The sequence below is a fragment of the Neovison vison genome, chromosome 1, assembly GCF_020171115.1.
Source record: "Neovison vison isolate M4711 chromosome 1, ASM_NN_V1, whole genome shotgun sequence".
Lineage (NCBI taxonomy): Eukaryota > Metazoa > Chordata > Mammalia > Carnivora > Mustelidae > Neogale > Neogale vison.
In genome coordinates this window covers 71,624,724-71,644,345 of record NC_058091.1, presented here as the reverse complement: position 1 = coordinate 71,644,345, position 19,622 = coordinate 71,624,724, and the positions used below count along the sequence as shown (strand labels likewise).

At 34.6% G+C, this 19,622-nt stretch overlaps 1 protein-coding gene across 2 annotated transcripts in view; it reads left to right on the top strand.

Annotated features, from left to right (window-relative positions):
* LAMA2 (laminin subunit alpha 2) overlaps window positions 1-19,622 on the top strand; it is a 491,254-nt gene that overhangs the window by 245,148 nt on the left and 226,484 nt on the right. For both annotated transcript variants that reach the window (XM_044249160.1, XM_044249149.1), the window contains exons 20-22: window positions 4,111-4,291; window positions 7,528-7,664; window positions 18,988-19,224. In XM_044249160.1, the coding sequence (XP_044105095.1) occupies window positions 4,111-4,291; window positions 7,528-7,664; window positions 18,988-19,224 (555 nt within the window). The remainder of the gene's footprint in view (window positions 1-4,110; window positions 4,292-7,527; window positions 7,665-18,987; window positions 19,225-19,622) is intronic.

Below are 19,622 nucleotides of genomic sequence, written 5' to 3'. Positions count from 1 at the left end.
TCGGGGAGCCTATCGGGCCCCCGCTCCGGTAATCCCCGAGGCAGTGCATGGCTCATGCCTCCGCATGTTGTGTTCCGTGTGCTGCAGCGGACTTTACCCGACGGCCTTGCTCCCCAGTCGTGGTTGCTCAGTGTGCCAGCTGTAAATGTAAACACTAGGCAGTTCCTGCTTCCAGCCTTGCCTTTGGAAGGAGGTATATCGGTGTATTTTTAAAAAATATTTTATTTATTTATTTGACAAAGAGATCACAAGTAGGCAGAGAGGCAGGCAGAGAGAGAGAGAGGGGAAAACAGACTCCCTGCCGAGCAGAGAGCCCAATGTGGGGCTCCATCCCAGGTCCCTGAGATCATGACCTGAGCCGAAAGCAGAGGCTTTAACCCACTGAGCCACCCAGGCACCCTTATTGGTGTATTTTTAAAAGTATATTCAAGTTTCATAAAAGTCTCAACTAACCATGGATCTGGAAAAATGAAAGCTTATTTGTAGAAGCCTATGATCTTAGAAGTGGGAGGAATTACAGGCATCATTTGGAGCAAATTGACTTCTATGAATGAACAAATAAAGGGAAATCTAAGCAGAGAAAGTGATTTTCCCAAGAAAATGTAGCCCATTGGTTTGTTATCCTGGTAACATTTCATCATAATTGATGGCTTTGAGACTTTTCCACATCATAAGTTTGCCCATAGTTACCACAAGTCACACATTTTCACATCCGACAAATATACCACATACATAAAGTAAGGAAGCTTGTTTTCTACTACAGAAGTTTAGCACCCCACTGCCCCCATCTTAAAAGGCAAAAGAAAGCAAATACTGAGAGGAAGAGAGGAAGGGAGGAAGGGGAGGGAAAGAAGGAAGAAGGAGGAAAACTAGGTCCAGGACCCTGCTGCAGAGTTACAGGTCACAAGACTTGCCAGAAAAGAATGACAGCCTGTGGGGGGAGCAGCAGGAAATGGATAGAAGAAGGTGAGAGTAATGGAAAAAGCAAAGGAATAGAAAAGGAAAAAAAAAAAAAGCATTATTTCTAGGTTCTTTGTTGATATTTTAAGAACACTAGTTCTGACACCCGACTGCCTCAGGTCCAATCCCAGTCTTACCACATCCTAGCTGTGAGACTGTTCCTTCACTCTTTCTGTAATTCACCTGCTTCATCTATAGTGGGACCCATTGTGTAGGGTTTTTGTCAGTTGGATCCTTCAAGAAGCAGATGTGAAGAGATTTTGGGAGGAAATTCCTAAAAAAGATGAAGGAGGCGAGAGCATGACGAGCAGGGAGACTTCTCCTGTGGTGCAGCCCAGATGGAAGTGAAAGGAGAAAAGGAAGGATTCTTCCAAAATGCCAAATGCTTGCCTGGCCAAAGGGTAGTGCCCGAGCACCCTTTAGCCATTAGAGAAGCATCCTGGATTGGGCAAGAAGGCTCTAGTAATTTATTGTCATCAGTCTTTGACTTGGAGAAGCACGACCTGGGGTGAGCTCTCCAGTGGATCCACAAGAGAAAAACTGGAGGATGTCAGCCCACCGTGTTCCCACTGCATATTAAATTACTTGACCTTTCTGGGCCTCAGTTTTCTCACTCTGTTGAAAGGTGATGGAAATAACTACCTCCCGGGATTGTCTGGAGGATTAAATGAATTCATGTTTGCAAAGGGCTTCAGAACAATGCTTGGCACCCAGCAGGCACAATACATAAGTGCTCATTGTCATTATTACCCCAAGTGAAAATAATTTCTAGGAGTCCATCAGACTTCTCATTGACACTGGGTAGGGCCTGTTTCTCATGTTCATTCTACCTCATTAATCTCGATTACTGACTAGGAATGTCTACTTTTTTAATTTGTTTACTACAAAAATTTTCTCTAGTCTCTGAATTAAATTTTTTTACATTAAATTCATTAAAATTTTGTTGATGAAATTTGTTTCTATAGTGTAACTTAGCTCTTCAAAGTTACATTATTTAAATATTTGAAAAGTATGGTAGAAATATTTTTTCTCACATATTTTTTACATAATGAACTTTGAAATTTTCTTAATAACTATGACTTGAAAGTTTATTTAATACTGTATAGATATATCCATTAAAGATACATAGATATGCCAAGTGAAAAAAAATTTAAGAAATAAAGATGAACTTAACGTATTTTCTCTACAATTCAGATATCTAAGTTAAGAAAATTTAGGAAATATATGCAAAATACTTTGCATAAGAAATGCAAATATATTTATGATTTGAATTTTAAAAACAATTTTAATGTAGTATATTCTAGCCTTTTTTTCTATGTACATATATTTCTAGTTGTGTGTGCCTGAATGGTATGTGTGTTGTTAAAGGTATATAATTGGAATAATAGTGTGTATATAATTTTGTATTCTGCTTTTTGAAATTTTGCATAATGCTATGTTCTAAGCATATTCCTATCATTAAAACTGTTTCAAAACAGGATTTTAATGTTGGCATATTATTTTATAGCATGACTGCTATAAATTTAATTTAATTCATTCAACTTTCTAACACTGAGAAGTTACTCTCATAAATAATACTGTAATGGGCATGCTCATACTTTAACCCATTTTCTCAATTTCTGATTATTTCTCTAGGTCAGGTATCTAGACTTCTACAGCTAATTGCTTTTTATAAATAAAAAGCATATATGTCTTAATCTTTCCTTATCTAGTGAAATTTAATTTCAAAATTGTATGTTAAGCCATTTGTTAGAACTGATACTTTCTTCATTTATTTTTTAAATTTTGTTTCAGTTATCAGTAGAGTTAACAATAGTTTCAGGTGTACAATATAGTGATTCCACAAACACAATTTCTTCTTTAATAATATGATGACATCTGAATTTGAACTGGAAATAAAAATAAAGCCAGCAGTAAAGACAAAGATTAAATGATTATTAAAGTCTATCAACCCATTTTATACTTAAAAACCAAAACTGTTCTTAGCTATACTCATTTTAAGAGAGTAATTTTCAGTGTGATTTTGTTTTCTAGAACTGTTTTTCATACTGTTAACAATAATGGCAAGAATATATAATGAGCCTTATTTGTTTCTCTTTGGGTGGCTCCCATTAAATAGCAAGATTTATTCATACCAGGAAGTAACTGTTAAGTCTAATAATCCCAAATAGGAATTATTTTTTACAAAGAAGTAATTACCAAGACTAATTTCCCAGATTAAAATACCATAATAATGTGACACACTTCATATTTTAAAATACAACCCTGTTGTACTTTAAGTAGGATATGCACTTTTCATTTTTCTAGTAGAGGTAATTTTTAATCCATCCACACTTTCTAACATCGTCACTGTAGGTCAGATAACATGTACTTCAAGCCAAAGCTGGTAATGAAAACCGATCATAGAAAGTTATTTGTTATGCACAGATAAGAGATATGCCTAAGAATAACTCAACAGAGAACAAAAGTTTTCTTTCATCTACCTAATCTGGTGCTTTGACGTGTGCCCTCTCAAATCAATTTTAGTTGTTAAAATGAAATCCTAGAAACTAGATGTTCATAAACCAATTATTTTGTCAGCATAGGCATAGATCTCTAAGTTATATCTATAATGTAAGCCCTAGAATGATAATTAGAAGTATTTATGGAGAGATGACAAAAATTAGATCAAATATTAGAGGAAAAACATTAATTTTAACTGTAGGCTTCTGGTCAATAATATCGAAAACATTTTTAACAAGCAGAAGGAGTTCATAAGGTCTCAAATTAATCAATTCAGATTATTAGGAATGAAACAAGTAAATGTTTCACTTAAAATGTAAGTAACACCCCCTAGATTAGTTCCCCACATTGCTGTTAAAATCTTGGAAAGTATAGGAAAGACTGGAGAAAACATAGAAGACAGGAAGGATAATACCCTAATTCTGCTGTAAACTCTGATAAAATGTTAAAATAATCATACTCTTCTTTTTGGATTTTGTAGAAAAGAATCCATTAGTCAAATTACAACCTCATTGTCCTAACATCAGTGAAGAACCTCAACAACCCATAGGTTCCTCTTTCCTACCTTACCTTTCCGTGTTGTGCATCTTGTTTCATAATGAGTTAATTCATTTAAGTTTAATTTTTCTCTTTCCTTTTCTATGCCAGCCTGAAACCTTTGGCCTACAATCGGGGAGGGGGTGTGTTCCCTGCAATTGCAATTCTTTTGGGTCGAAATCATTCGACTGTGAAGAAAGCGGTCAGTGTTGGTGCCAACCTGGAGTGACAGGAAAGAAATGTGACCGCTGTGCCCGTGGCTATTTCAACTTCCAAGAAGGAGGCTGCACAGGTCTGTAAATAAAACTAAGCCCTACACGTTCATTCTCTGGTTTTGGCATTTTGGCAACTGTAGCAATTTGTTCCTCTGCATTCCCAGAGTTGAAAGCAAAGGCACCTTGACAACAAATACATGATCCAAAATATTTAAACTAATAAGTAATGTATATTTATTTTAAATAAACTAAAAGTATATTGCAGTGGGAAACATTGCCCTATAAATAACAGCTTGCAAGTACTCACAAAATCCATCAGCAGGTCTCAATTCTGCTGTATGCCTCCCTGTCTGTGACCGCCAGTCACTCACTCAACGGCTGCTATAGCCTAAAAGTCAAATGTTCAGTTTTTCTTTTGCCAGCATTCTCTTTGTTTAAATTTCACTCTCAAGTTAATGCAGTTCAATGTTCCCTTTCCCTATTGCAAAACTGGTACAAGGATCAGAGAAGTGAATACCATTTTCAGGTACAAAAAATACATTTTCATCTACTTTTATGTTCCTTGAAATCTATGATGGTCCAAGAAAGAAACAGATTAGTGCTAGGTATTTGCTAGTTCTTGGGGAAATGCAGGAAGATTTGTAACCATGATTTCCCACAAGAAGTGTTCTCATGTTCTTTCCACAAATCATGAATTAAGAAAATAGGAATTAGCATACTACGGATGAAAGTGAAGATTGAACATTAGCCTTGATTTATATGCCACTAATTTGGAATTGACTCTTATTCCAACATTCACTAGGTGAGTATCACCTTTGCTTACTAAACTCACTCATTCAACACTGATGCTACTCCTCTCAGTACCATGATAAATGCATGGTAAGATTTTACAAAGATTATTGACCATTGTAGCAAATTTATGTAAGAAGTGGCAGGAATAATATCTCACATTGTTGTTGTTTTTTTTTTTTTTTTAGATTTTATTTATTTATTTGACAGAGAGAGAGAGAGAGAGTGAGAGATAGCAAGCAGGCAGAGAGGCAAAGAGAGTAAGGGAAGCAGGCTCCCCACTGAGCAAAGAGCCTGATGTGGGGCTCCATCCTAGGACCTAGAGACCATAACCTAAGCTGAAGGCAGAGGCTTAGCCCACTGAGCCACCCAGGCACCCCTTTTGAATTGTTTTTAAAACCATACCTTTTGGATATTCTCAACCACTTTCAATATATACTTTGTATCATAAAGATAAGCCATTATGTTATTCTGAAAGTTATAACTGTAGATCTTCTAAGAATCTATATATGATCTCTAAGTCAATATCTATATATACTAAAAATTAAAATGCTGTATTTTAAAATATATTGCTCTTTTTTAAAGATTTTGTTTATTTATTTATTTGAGAGAGAGAGAGAGAGAGCCTGAGCAGGAGGAGGAGCAGAGGGGAAAGAAAATGGGGGGAGGGGAGAATCTCAAGCAGCCTCTGAGATGAGCACAGAGCCTGAGGCAGGGCTCAATCCCAGGGCTCTGAGACCACAACCCTAGCTGAATCCAAGAGTTGGACCCCCAACCAACTGAGCCAACCAGGCACCCCTAAAATTTACTGTTCTTTAAATCCAACTCTTAGTAACGTGTTCAGTTAATGTGATTTAATGTAATGATACTGTGCATTCAAATACATTCACTACCAGAAATTGTAAGACAGAGAACATTATCCAAAATCATGAAATGGGGATAACATTAAAAATGCAAACTTAGTAGCATTCAAATCCAGAGAAATAAGATAGAAAATAGCCCCAAACAGACAGGATAGCATTCTGGTTGAGGATATGACTTCCACCAAGCAGCTTGGATTGGTTTAGTGGCTCCCTGGGTAACTAGTTATGTGACTTCAGCTGAGTGACTGGGTCCTGCTGTCTCTCTACAAAATTCATCTATTTAATCAAGAAAACAATGACATCTAGCTCATGCTTTGTTTTTTTTTAGAATTAGTTGAGTTAATGGCTTTAAAATATTTAGAGTACTGCCTGGCATGTAGGCATCATGTAAGTGTTTATCACTATTATGATTATTATCAGTATTTAATAGTATTCTGAATTGTGGCAAACATTCTGTTTGGGCAGGGAAAAACTAGCTAATCATTCAAATCTTCTCCCTACTCAGTTTTATGATTCCTCTGAGGAACTGCTTAAAGAATTTTTTTTTGCTGGTAATGAATAGAACCATCCCAAGACTTTTTTTAGCACATAAATTTGAACATAATGTGAACTATTTTTCTTCTTGATAAATGGTATATACAAACTAAGTCCTTTGGCACGAAATTATCAACAACAATAATAATAACAAAAACAATAGCTAACCTTTATTTGGTGTTTATGTCCAGTATTATACTAAACATTTTTCACAGCTGATATAGAATGCTGTGAACAATGATAATTGTGATCCCTTAAAAACTGAACTTACTCAAATATTCTAAATGTATTTCATTTAAAGATTTAATCATCATATAATCAATACAAAGTTTTCTTAAAATATTCGTTTCTTCTGTCTTAAACCGAATATCTATGGTATTTCTCCCTTTCACTTCAGTTTGAAACACTGCACTAAAACATACTTACTGAGTCAACTGTAGCTAATAAGTGGCATACGATGCTCATCTTAGGTGAGTTTGAAGCGCCTCTGAAACAATTTTTTTCAAATCTTAGTTTTGCATTCTTTGAAAATTTGTACTCTTCATATCACATAGCTAAGAAAATGAAAAATCTATTGAAAAGAACGGGCTGGTGGTAAACAAAACTCAAAAATATCTTCATATACACACACAAGCACACACACACACATAACTCATCTGTTTTAAATTTTTACAATATCCTGATGTATGGCAATTATAACTATATACCTGATACACTGAGTTTCAGAGGGCTGTTGCGCTTACTGGTTTTTATTGCAAAAGAGAGTCATCAGCAGGAAGGAAATATTAATCTATACAGCATAGAAAAATTAGTTTTGAACTTAGAATAACTATAGAACAAAAATTTAAACTTTATAGTATCTAGATACAGTTAGCATAGGATCTGATATTCCATTTCTTTCTTTCTTTAAACTTAGTTGAAAAACCAAGAATATGTTACTTTTTGAAATTATTAAAAACAATACCATATAATTTTATTGATCAACTGTTCTGTGGAAAATACTGTGATATACAAGATAAATGAGGATCCTTACCCATGATATGGAAAATAAAACAGCACAAATTCCCATATAAACTCAGTACTTTCTATCAGATTTTTACTATTTTCCTATTCTTTCATCCATGAAGCTTGTGCCTGTTCCCATCTGGGAAATAATTGTGACCCAAAGACTGGTCAATGTATTTGCCCTCCCAATACCATTGGAGAGAAATGTTCTAGATGTGCACCTAATACCTGGGGCCACAGCATCACCACTGGCTGTAAGGTGAGTTAATTGATTGCTTTATTTTATCCAATCATATTTTAAGAAATTTATTTTGTTGGGCGCCTGGGTGGCTCAGTGGGTTAAGCCGCTGCCTTCGGCTCAGGTCATGATCTCAGGGTCCTGGGATCGAGTCCCACATCGGGCTCTCTGCTCAGCAGGGAGCCTGCTTCCCTCTCTCTCTCTCTCTCTCTGCCAGCCTCTCTGCTTACCTGTGATCTCTCTCTGTCAAATAAATAAATAAAATATTTAAAAAAAAAAAAAGAAATTTATTTTGTTAAAGCTTTATAGGCGGGCATTTCAAAGCCAATACTATATTTTAAAACAGTATAGAACTATCAGCAAAGAGTGATTGCAATCACTATCTCACATTTTACCTGTGGGAGATATGATGAAGTAAGTACACATTTATGAATCTTCATTCATGATTCTTACCAAAAAAGAGGGAAAATTATAATAAAACCAGAAATAGCAATAACTTCATACCTAAGCCAGTGAACTATCTGCAAAGTACAAGGAAATTAGGAACCAATTAGTGGAATTCGCCAAAAATCTATAGTAATTGCCTCCCCCAGTTAGGACTAGGTTTTAATTTTTTTTTAATTTTATTTTTTTCAGTGTTCCAAAATTCATTGTTTATGCACCACACCCAGCGCTCCATGCAATACCTGTTAAGTAGGTTTCAGTTTTTAAGAAGCAGTTGAGAGGATTCTGTGGAGTCCTATTAACAGCCTTGAGCTTGAAAGACTCCTCATTTTGCCCATGGGCATACCATAGAACATGGCATGAGCAGATTCCATAATGTTATGTTATATATATAAAGGCTGTTGCATTTATATCGGTGAGAGATGATCGAAGTGTGGACCCAGTCGGTGAGTCTCCAGGAAGACGGAGTGGGCTATGTTACGGCTGGGCTGACTTGATAAACTCATAGATCTGCAAGCTAGACGGTTTTTAAGGGCGAGTCCTGGGATTTGCTTTTCAGGAAATTAGACGATATTATTTACTGCTAGAAGGATTATAGGAGACTCAAGTTTAGGTAGGAAAGTTGATGAGTTTAGGATTTTTGTCAGTGTTTTATGAAATACTAATTAAATACAACTCACTTATTTAAAGTGGTAACTTTTGATCAGTGATTATAGTTGTAGAACCATGCCTTGTGTCCCCTTATAGTCCACTTCCCCTTACCCCTCAGTCAGCACCAGGAAACTACTGCTTCTCCTTCTATCACTGTAGTTCTGTTACTTCTACAAATAAATAGAAATTGAGCCATATTCCATGTTGTTGTTCGAGTTTTGTCTTGTTTGCTCGGGGGAGTATTACTTTTGGTCTGGCTTCCTTTACTTCGTATAATGCCTTTGTGATTTATCCACATGGTTGCATATTATCAGTGGCTTATTATTTTTAATTGGTATTTTTAATTTTAATTACATTAGCTGAGATTCTATGCTTATGTATTTACCATTTAAGGGGCAATTTGGATCATTTCCAGTGTGAGGTTATTACGAGTAAGTTTGCTCTGAACACAGTGTATAAGTCAAAAGTATAGGTGTAGATGTATGATTTCATTTCTCATCACAAGAATACTCCACATCCCTCCCAACACTTCACTGGGGTGTTTATTTACATCTTTGCATTGCTTTAATGTCCAATGATATTGGGAATAATTTTATTTATTTTCCATGTATATATCTTCTTGGGGAAAGTATCTATATAAATCTTTTCTATTTTGGATTATTAGTTTTCTCAGTAATATGCTATAAATGTCCTTTATGTATCCTAGATATAAGTCTTTTAACATATATATGGTCTATAACTGTTTTTTCCCACTATATAGCTTGCATTTTATTCCCTCTATAGTATCTTCATCTAATTTTTATGAAGACTAGTTTTTATTGTCTTTTCCTTTCATGGCATGCTTTTTATTTTCTAAGAAGTACATATTCGCTTAAGTCAATATCTAAAGATACTTTTCTTCAAGTTTTAGAGTTTTGGCTTTTACATTTAGGTCCACATTTCATTTTAAGTGTTAATTTTTCTGTATGGTTTGAGGTAATGGTTACAGTTCATTTTTAAATGGATATCCAATTTTTCTAATATCATTTTTTTAAAGACTGTTCTTCCCCATTGAATTACTTCAATCAAAATAAAATGACTGTATATGTCCTTCAGACATTTCTGAACTCTATTCTGTTTTGTTGACCTATGTCTGTCCTTGGACTAATACAGTACTGTCTAGATCACTGCAACTTTCTAGCACAGTGTGAAATGAGGTGGCATAAACTCTCCAATTGTTTTTCATTTCCAATATCTTTTGAGTACATTGGATCTGTTGCATTTCCATATAAATTTTAAAGTAGCTTATCAATTTCTTTATTAAAAGCCTTCTAGGATTTGACTGGGATTACACTGAATCTATAGGTTGAATTGGGAAAAATGAACATTTAAGAATATTGTATCTTACAATGTATGAATATGATGTACTTTTTAATTTAGTTGCCTATAATTTTTTTCTTAGCAATGTTTTATAGGCTTTGGTGTGTAAGTTTTATACATCTTCTGTTAAATTTATCATTGTGCTTCATATTTTTTTTACAAAATGTTATTTGTTTCATTATAAATGCAATTATTTTTATGTTTAACTTTTTATGCTGCAACATTGCTACACTTATTCTAGCTATTTTTGGTAGATTCATTAGGACTTCCTATGTAGACAATCATACCATCTGCAAATTGAGTTTTACTTCTTCCTTTCCAACCTGTATAAATGTTGTTTCACTTTCTTGACCAATTGCAGTAAAATGTTGACTTGCACAGATGGGAGCAAATAACCTTGCCTTATTCCTTACGTGAAGTAGAAGGCATTCAGTCTTTTACAATTCAGAATGTTGGTATGTTGTTAGCTGGGTTTTATTTACAGATGCTCTTTATCAGTTTGAGGATATTCCTTCTATTCCTAGCTATTAATTTTATCAAGAATATATGTCCAATTTTAACAAAGTGCATTTTCTATATCTATTAAGATGATCATATGATTTTTTCTTTTTCAGCTGTTAATATGGTAAATCACATTATTTGCTTTTCAAATGTTGACCCAACTTTACAATCCTCAGATAAATCCTGCTTGATCATGAGGGATCATCTACTTTAAATCATTTTAGATTATGTTTGCTAGCATTTTGTAAATGATCTCTGGGTCTCTGTTCATAAGGAATATTGTTTCATAGTTTGGGGCTTTTTTGGTAGTTTAATATATAATTTTGTTATTGGGGTACAGCTGGCCTCATGAAATAGATTGGGAAACTTTCTCATAGTTTATGAAGGAGTTTGCATAATTAGTGAAAAACAATAAAAACAAAAATACTTGAGAAAAAAGACAATGAGACCAAAAACTGGTTCTTTGAAATTATTCATTAAATTGGTAATACTCTAAGAAGATTGATCAAGAAAGTTAAAAGGGAGGAAAGAAATAATCAAAATCAGGAATAAAAGAAGGGACATCGTAAGGATCCTGCATACATTAAAAGAATAATATGAAAATAATATGAGCAACTTTAATTAATAAATTTGATAACTACGCAAAATAAAAATTCTTTCTTTTGTTTAGAGTTGAATTTTCTCTTGTGTTCCAGGTTTCTTAAGATGAAAGCTTAGATTGTTGATTTGAGATCTCTCTTCTTTTCTTTATTGGTTTGTTAGTCACCATACAGTGCATCATCAGTTTTTGATGTAGTGTTCCAAGATTCATTGTTTACATATAACACACAGTGCTCCAGGCAATACATGCCCTCCTTAATACCCATCACCAGGCTCACCCATTCCTCACCCTCTCCCCTCTAAAACTCTGTTTGTTTCTCAGAGTCCACAGTCTCTCATGGTTCATCTCCCTTTCTGATTTCCCCCCGCTTCTCTCTTTACTAATACAAGCATTTCATGTTATAAATGTCCTCCCAGGCACTAATTTAGTGGCATCCCACACATTTTGATATGTCGTTTAAATTTTCATTGTTAAAATATTCTTACTTATTTTATTATTTATTTGTGATTCATTGATTAGAAGTATGCTATATCTTTCTGTTACATCTGTATTATAATACATATAACATATTTTGTATAATTTCATTTCTTTTGAATTTCTAGAGATTTGTTTTATGTCTTACAATTGTGTCCACTTTGGTTAATGTACTAGCAAATAATGTGTATACTGGTATCATTGGATGAAATCTATAAAAGTCAATTATCCTTAATAATTTTTATGTGTACATATTCTATCAATAACTGAAAGTTTTAATGCTTATGATTTGTCTCTTTTTTTCTTGAGTCCACTCAGGTTTTGATTCATGTATTTTGGAGTGATAATGTTACTAGGTGGATACTCATTTAGGATTATTGTATCTGTTTGAAAACTTGTTGCCTTTATGAATATAAAATGTCCCTCTTTATCCCAAGTAATGTTTCTTCTGAAAATTTTTTCTGATAATCATATAGCCATGGTTCCATCTTTGTTTTGTTTTGTTTTTTTTAAGAAACTTTTTTTATGATGTTCAGTTAGCCAACATCTAATACATCATCAGTTTTTGATGTAGTGTTCAATGATTCGTTAGTTGTGTATAACATTCAATGCTCATCACAACATGTGTCCTCCTTAACACCCATCTTTCTTTTGATTGGTATTTGTCTGGTTTACATTTTTCCAAACTATCATTAATTCCATCTCTTTTCTAATATTTTAATGTTTCTTTTATATAGAATACATTTAAATCTTTGTTGTTGCTCTGATCTTAATTGGATTATTTAACCTTTCCGTTTAATGTAAATATCAATATCATTGGGTTAAGTCTACATTTCACTGCTTGTTTTGCCTTATCTGCTCTTGCATTCTTTTTTTTTTCTTCACATTTGACTTATTAACTCTAAGTATTTTATGTTTTTTGTCTTTGTCTAGTGATGTACATCTTAACTTTTCATAATGTATCCTAAAATACTAATATACACTTTATATTTAGCATCTTAAAACTTTATAAGAGTAGACCTCTAATTTCCCTTTTTTATCCTTTGTTACTCCCTTTCTTGTCCTTTGTCATACATTTTACTCCTATATATTATATATCCTACACTATAATCTTGGGATTTTGGTTTAAATAGTCAGTTATCTTTTTAAAAGGCAAAAATGCTGCTTTCCTGTTTTTCCACACGTACCAATTCCCGTGCTCTTCATTCCTTTATTACAGACAAATTACTATTTCATATCATGTTTTTTTCTTCCATTAGCTACATCCCAGTTATTGCTATTATTACTTCTAGTATTTCAGGTCTACTGACAATGATTATTTCAATTTTGTGTGTTCAAAAACAGTATTTTTCCTTCAGTTTTCAAAGATATTTTTTCTAGGTTTAAAATCCTAGTTCCTGGTTTTCAGCAATTTGATTATGCTGTCTTTTTGTGGTTTACTTGTTTATTTCTCATGGGGTGAGTTGCACCTGTTAGATCTGTGGGATCACAGTTTTTACTAAATTTGGAAAATTTCCAGCCATTACATCTCCAAATACTTTGCTGTTCTTTTCCTCCATGTCTCCTTCTGGAATTCATTATGTGTATGTTGGTCCACTTTATATTTTCCACAGCTAACTGAGATTGTGTTTATTTTTTTCATTATTACTTTTTCTGTATTCTTCATTTTTGATAGTTTCTATTGTTAAGTGTCCAAGTCTACTAATATTTTTTCCTGTGGTGTCTAATCTGTTTTTAATATAGTTGGTTATATTTTTTTTCATTTCACATTTTTTATCTGTAAAATTTCCAGTTGGATATTTTTATATCTTTCTTTTATTTCCTTATATTCACATTTCCATTTATTCTCTAAAATATTTAATAATATTTATAAATATTAGCTTTTACAATGATTGTCTGCTAATTCCACAGTTTTTTTTATTTTAATACTATTCCTAATCGTTGATTTTTCTTCTGATTATCAATCATATTTTTTACTTCTCTCCATGCCTGATAATTTTGACTTAGATGCCAGATGTACATTTTTCATTGTTGCATATTGGTTTTCACTGTATTCCTTTAAAGAGTATTGAACTTTACCTTGGCAAACAGGTTAATTACGCACTGATACTTGGACCTTTTTAGGCTTTGCTTTTAAGTTTTTGGTTTAGTTGAGTTTTGTTTTGTTTTAGAGAGGGTCTAGAGCAGGCTTTAATCCAAGGGTCATTTAGTTCCACTACTAAGGGGCTAAGTGCATTACTATGTCTTTCTACTCTGACTGTTGGGAATAGGAATTATTTCAAGCTTTCTGTGAGTTCTAGGAATTTTTTCAGCTTATGGCTTTCCAATTTCTTTTCCCCCTCATCCACATATACACTTATCCCATGATACACAGATCGGTACTCAGCCAAAGATTTAAAGGACCTTCTGCAGATTTCTGGAATACTCTCTGTGTATGACTTTCTCATTTTTAGAAAAATATTCTATTGGCCCCATCAATTCTATCTCAGCTTCTCCAAACTCTGGGTTACAGCCTAGAAAATTTTTCCTGCCCTGCTTCATTTGCTTTCCTTCTCTAGAAATCACAGTCCTGTGCTTCCTGGCATCCACTGTCTGATAATAGTTGTTTCTTAGTTTTCATTTTTTAGCTTTTGGTTTTGTAGTTTGACAGCTTAAAAAAAGAAGATAAACCATGTAAGTGCTTTAAAAACTAAAAGACTGTTTAAAAAGAAGGAATGTTTTTTCATATTAAATGCAAGACAGGCACATATTGCATGGAGCACTGGGTGTGATGCATAAACAATGAATCTTGGAACACAGAAAAAATAAAATTAAAAAAAATTAAAAAATAAAACAAGACAGAGGTCAAATAAGATTAGGGTTGACTGTCCATTAAGAGCACGAAATAAGGTCATTTTGATGTTACTGAGAATCATTCTAATCAGTCACATTGGGCTGAGAAATATTATAACATGATGGCCAAATTTGGCCTGTTTGACTCCATAGTAGTGCCCTATAGAGCTGTAAATCATTTCTTTTTTCTGCTGACTTAGCACACATGCAGACTCTAATCATCTTTACATATATGATAAAGCATTTGAATGCACTGGTCCAGAATACATAATCTAGAGGAAAATAAGAATATTGATGATTGTTCAAGGATTAGTCATATGATTAAATAAAAACTATATAGGACACATTTTTTTTAGTGCCAATAGCACTGTTAAGTTTCAAGTACATTTTTGGAAACAAAACAAAAACTTCTCAAGACTTCCAAAGCTTTTTGTGAGTATGAACAGTGCTGTCAGTTTCTATGACTGACTTTTTGCATGTTCAACTATGAATCCAAGCATCTGTCCTATCCCTCGGACTCATGAATAAACCCTAAAGAAACTTAAGAGGGTTCCATTCTATCCACAAAATCCTGTGATGTGGCCAAATCTAATAATCTCCTGAAATTAAAGCTGATGCCTTTTTAAAAAGGTTTTATTTATTTATTTGACAGAGAAAGATCACAAGTAGGCAGAGAGGCAGGCAGAGAGAGGTGGGTGGAAAGCAGGCTCCTTGCTGAGCAGAGAGCCCAATGTGGGGCTTGATCCCAGAACCCTGAGATCATGACCTGAGCCGAAGGCAGAGGCTTTAATGCACTGAGCCACCCAGGCACCTCAAAGATGATATCTAATCAGGATATAAATCAAAATGGAATATAGACCAAGTTTTCTTTAAAAAAGTAGTTCTGTGTTTGATACCATTATTTTTACTGGTCGTTGAATAAACATTATGTTGATTGAAGTTGATTGAAAATTTTTGATTACCTTGAACCACTGTTAAAAATCTGAATTTCTGAATAGCTACACACTTCATCATTATTAACAATTACAAAAAAATTCATAGAGTCCTCACAAATATTTATGAGCATGTACTCTACTACTGAAAAATTTGGGTGATTATAATCTCAATGAACAGTGATTTGAGATTTATAGCTTCTTTTTCTTTGTTCATGGGTAATTTCTCTGTGCTGAAGTGTGAGCATACACATCATTTGAGCTTTCACTGGAATAGAATACAAAGCCTGCCATCTTTCACTAGCAGGGGAATAGTGCATAAATCCTCTATTGCTAAACAAACATTACATCTAATTATGATTTAAGTTTGATGTTGGCTATAGTGCTATCTAAACATATGGTTAATGGTCCCTTTTATTCTCGACTATAACTTCCTGAATAAACTTCCTGATTTGAAAAGGCCCCAATGTCTACTTGGACTGTCATCTAGTCTTTAAGAATTAGTGCTTTGGTGTTATATAATAAATTGGGTAGCAGACATTTCATATTTTAGTTAAAGGATAAGAATGTCTCATGAGACATTTTAAAATGTATTGCATGACTATAATTTCCATAACATATCATACTTTTCTGTTTCTGATTGTGGCCCATTTTCTTTAAATGAGTCAAAGAAAAGTCATTTAGGTGAAAGAACTAATTATTCTTATTTTTTAAAGATTTTATTTATTTATTTATTTATTTTAGAGAGAGAGAGTGAGAGAGAATGGGTAGGGAGAGGGACAAGTCAGACTCTACACTGAGCATGAAGCCTGACACAGGGCTCCATCCCATAACCTCCGAGATTATGACCTGAACCAAAATCAAAAGTCAGTGCTTAACTGACTGGGCCACAGAGGCACCCCTAATTATTCTTATTTTGAAATCTCATTCTACATCTGATGTTCCTATAAGGATGAGTTACTTATGGTGACAGCAGTGGGTTATACTATGCTTAGGAAACTATGTCCATGTTTATAATTTAATAAATAATCACATTTTGGATTTTTGGGGTTAAAATAACTTAGAGTAGCATTTTTTTCCCACTGGATAGCACTGAAGAAAGAAAAATACTTAATCATAAAGACACCAAAAATAATAAGGCCTAGTGATTATTTTAATATCAGAATCTGTGAAGGTATTTCAGCAAACATTTGGACAGGAAAGAGAGGATAGATGGAAACTGGTGATTGTACATCACATCCTAGAAAGAGTTGTCTCATAAGTAGACTACTGTTGGCAAAAGCAGAGGCAGAAATATCCCTGGTAGTAGTGGATATAGGGATTAAGCTGCACAATGAAAGTGTGAGAAATGCAAAGGGATATCCAGCCAGACTTGGATCTGGGAATCTGGCAAGTTGTAATGCATGTAAGTCTGCTATAGAGCTACACAGATATAGATCTGAGAAGGATAGTATAACAGTACCAAAAAGAATCCAGTCATTCATGACAAACAAACACCGCATGGTGGAAAACTCGGACACAAAGAGAGATGGTACCCATGTGGATACCAAGTCAGGACTTCCTTGGAAGACAGAAGCTGTAACAGTTATTTAAAAAGGGAAAGTATTGGGGCACCTGGGTGGCTCCATAGGTTAAGCCTCTGCCTTCGGCTCAGGTCATGAACTCAGGGTCCTGGGATTGAGTCCCGCAACGGGCTCTCTGTTCAGTGGGAAGCCTGCTTTCCCCTCTCTCTCTGCCTGCCTCTCTGCCTAGTGGCGATCTCTCTTTCTGTCAAATAGATAAATAAATTAAAAAATAAATAAAAAGGAAAAGTAGAATATAAAGAATTGTTAACTGGTTAAAGGAGCTTAGTTACTCAAAAAGCATAAAAGAAGGATATAGGGAGACCTGAAGTAACAGGTATAAAAGAGTAGCTACTATTTTTAGGCTGAATGAGGGTGAACAGAGTTTTTGGACAAGGGCTGGTCTGTAGATGCTGTCCACCATTGCTGTAGGATATGAGCATCCTGGAGCTACTTGCCATGGTCAGAGCACGTGTGCAGACCAAAGCTACTCAGAAAGCTGCCAGTGGGGAGAGACTGGCCAGCTGAGATTCTCTTTGGACTACTTGGCTCTCATACTAAAAAGTAAAATAATAATAATGACAATGGTAATGATGAACCAGAAACTAGAACAGAAGACCTCAATGGCCTTATTAGGTCTCCCCAGGACCCACTCTTGACTAAGCTTAACATTTTGCTACCTAATCACAGAGAAATGTCTACAGGGACCAAGGAGAGTATCATCAAGCAGGACAAGGAAGGAGGGAATTTAGAGCTCAGAGACAGTAGATTGATCTTTGCTACTGCTGATCTCTGAAAATCATTTATTCCAAGATCCTAAATGGCATTTTAAAATGTGCTTGGCATTTTCATTAAATCGTAATGAGAGATGAGCTCTGTAAATCAAGAGCAGAAAGACTTAAAGAATATAGGACGAAAAGACACACAGAGGAGCACAAATTGAAACTGAGGGAGGTGAAATAAATTATTGAAATTCAGTTAAAAATGCAGTAGTGTAATTAAAAATGCATTGGTGGCAAATACATACAATGGAATTTTCACTGTGGAAAATGCGCACTATAAAATGGTCAACAGGTCTGAGTGGCAAGTAGGAAAACGGCTGCAGAGAACATGAGGATATCACAGACTGGGCAGACAGACCAAAGCAGTGCAGTTTGAGAATTGTAGGTGATCCTGAAGAAGCAAATGGGAAAATGAGGACAGAAGCAAAAACCAAAAATAAAATTAAATGAAAAAATACTGTTGTTCTCAAACTGAAAGAACTCATCAGATTCCAGTATATTAGTAAAAAGACTCAAACTTTTAAAAATTCTAGCAAAATTTTGAATTACGTAAATAAAGAGAATAATCCTATGCAGGCCTAGGAAGAAGAAAATAAGTTACCAGCTAAGCACCTCAAATCAGGCTTGTCTGCAAAACAAAATGCCAGAAACCAACATTCTAGCTAGATGTCACTTTCGTGAGTTCTCTTGCCTTCCCCAAATCTAGTTTGGCGCTCTTGGTATGTTCTCAGAGACTTCTGCACTTCTCCTATTATATAATTCTTATTTCGTTTTGCTGTATATGTATTTACTCGTCTCCCTCTGTTAGACTTTGAGAGAAGTCTCTTTACAGCTTAAATTCTGTAAAAATGAGATCATGAGGTAAAATGACTCTGGTCTAAAGTTCAGTCTTCGAAACAAAAAGTGGTTGAGGAAAACCCTATCTACCTCCTCCTTGCCACAAAGACAGGAAAAAACCACGCATTCTCTCTCTTATTCAATAGGATTACGGTTTATGGACCCTCATCTATTTTAGTAAATGCAGGAAGCAGTTTTAATGTTATGTTCATTGGTGTTTCCCAAGTGACTAAACTAGCACAGTACAAAGCATGTAATAGACACATGATGAATATGTGTTTAATGGAAGCATAGAAACATTCAAATTAAAATTTTAAGCTATTTCCCATGAAGTGGTGTTAATGGTTGCTGTTTTTATCTCCTCCATAGGCTTGTAACTGCAGCACAGTAGGATCCTTGGATTTCCAGTGTAATATAAACACAGGCCAATGCAGCTGTCATCCCAAGTTCTCTGGTGCCAGATGTACAGAGTGCAACCGAGGTCACTGGAATTACCCTCACTGCAGTCCCTGCGAGTGCTTTCTGCCTGGGACCGATGACAGGACCTGTGACTCAGAGACTAAAAAGTGCTCCTGTATTGATCAGACTGGGCAGTGCACCTGTAAGGTGTGGTTGTCAAAATACACTAAAGGAAAAACCTTCCCTGGGTTCTCTTTCCATTGCCCACTTTTGACTTCACTTGGTGGTCATGACTCATGCTTCACTACATTAAAGAAATAGATAAACAAAAATTCATTGCCAGACACAGTTTTTATTCATATATGTTCATTTGCGTACAGATAAGCACCACTCTCTAAGAACTTACTTTCAACCCAAATCCAACTTTATTTCCAGTCTATAGAGATGATATATTTTTAATGATAAAGTGAAATTTTTCTTTACATATTTGCTTTGCTTAAACAAGAATAATTTGGGAAGGAAAAAAATGAATGTTCTCTTAAGCATCATCAGAGAAAAATCATAGATAGATAATAGGGCTTCTAAAAAACCATTTCTCTTCAAAT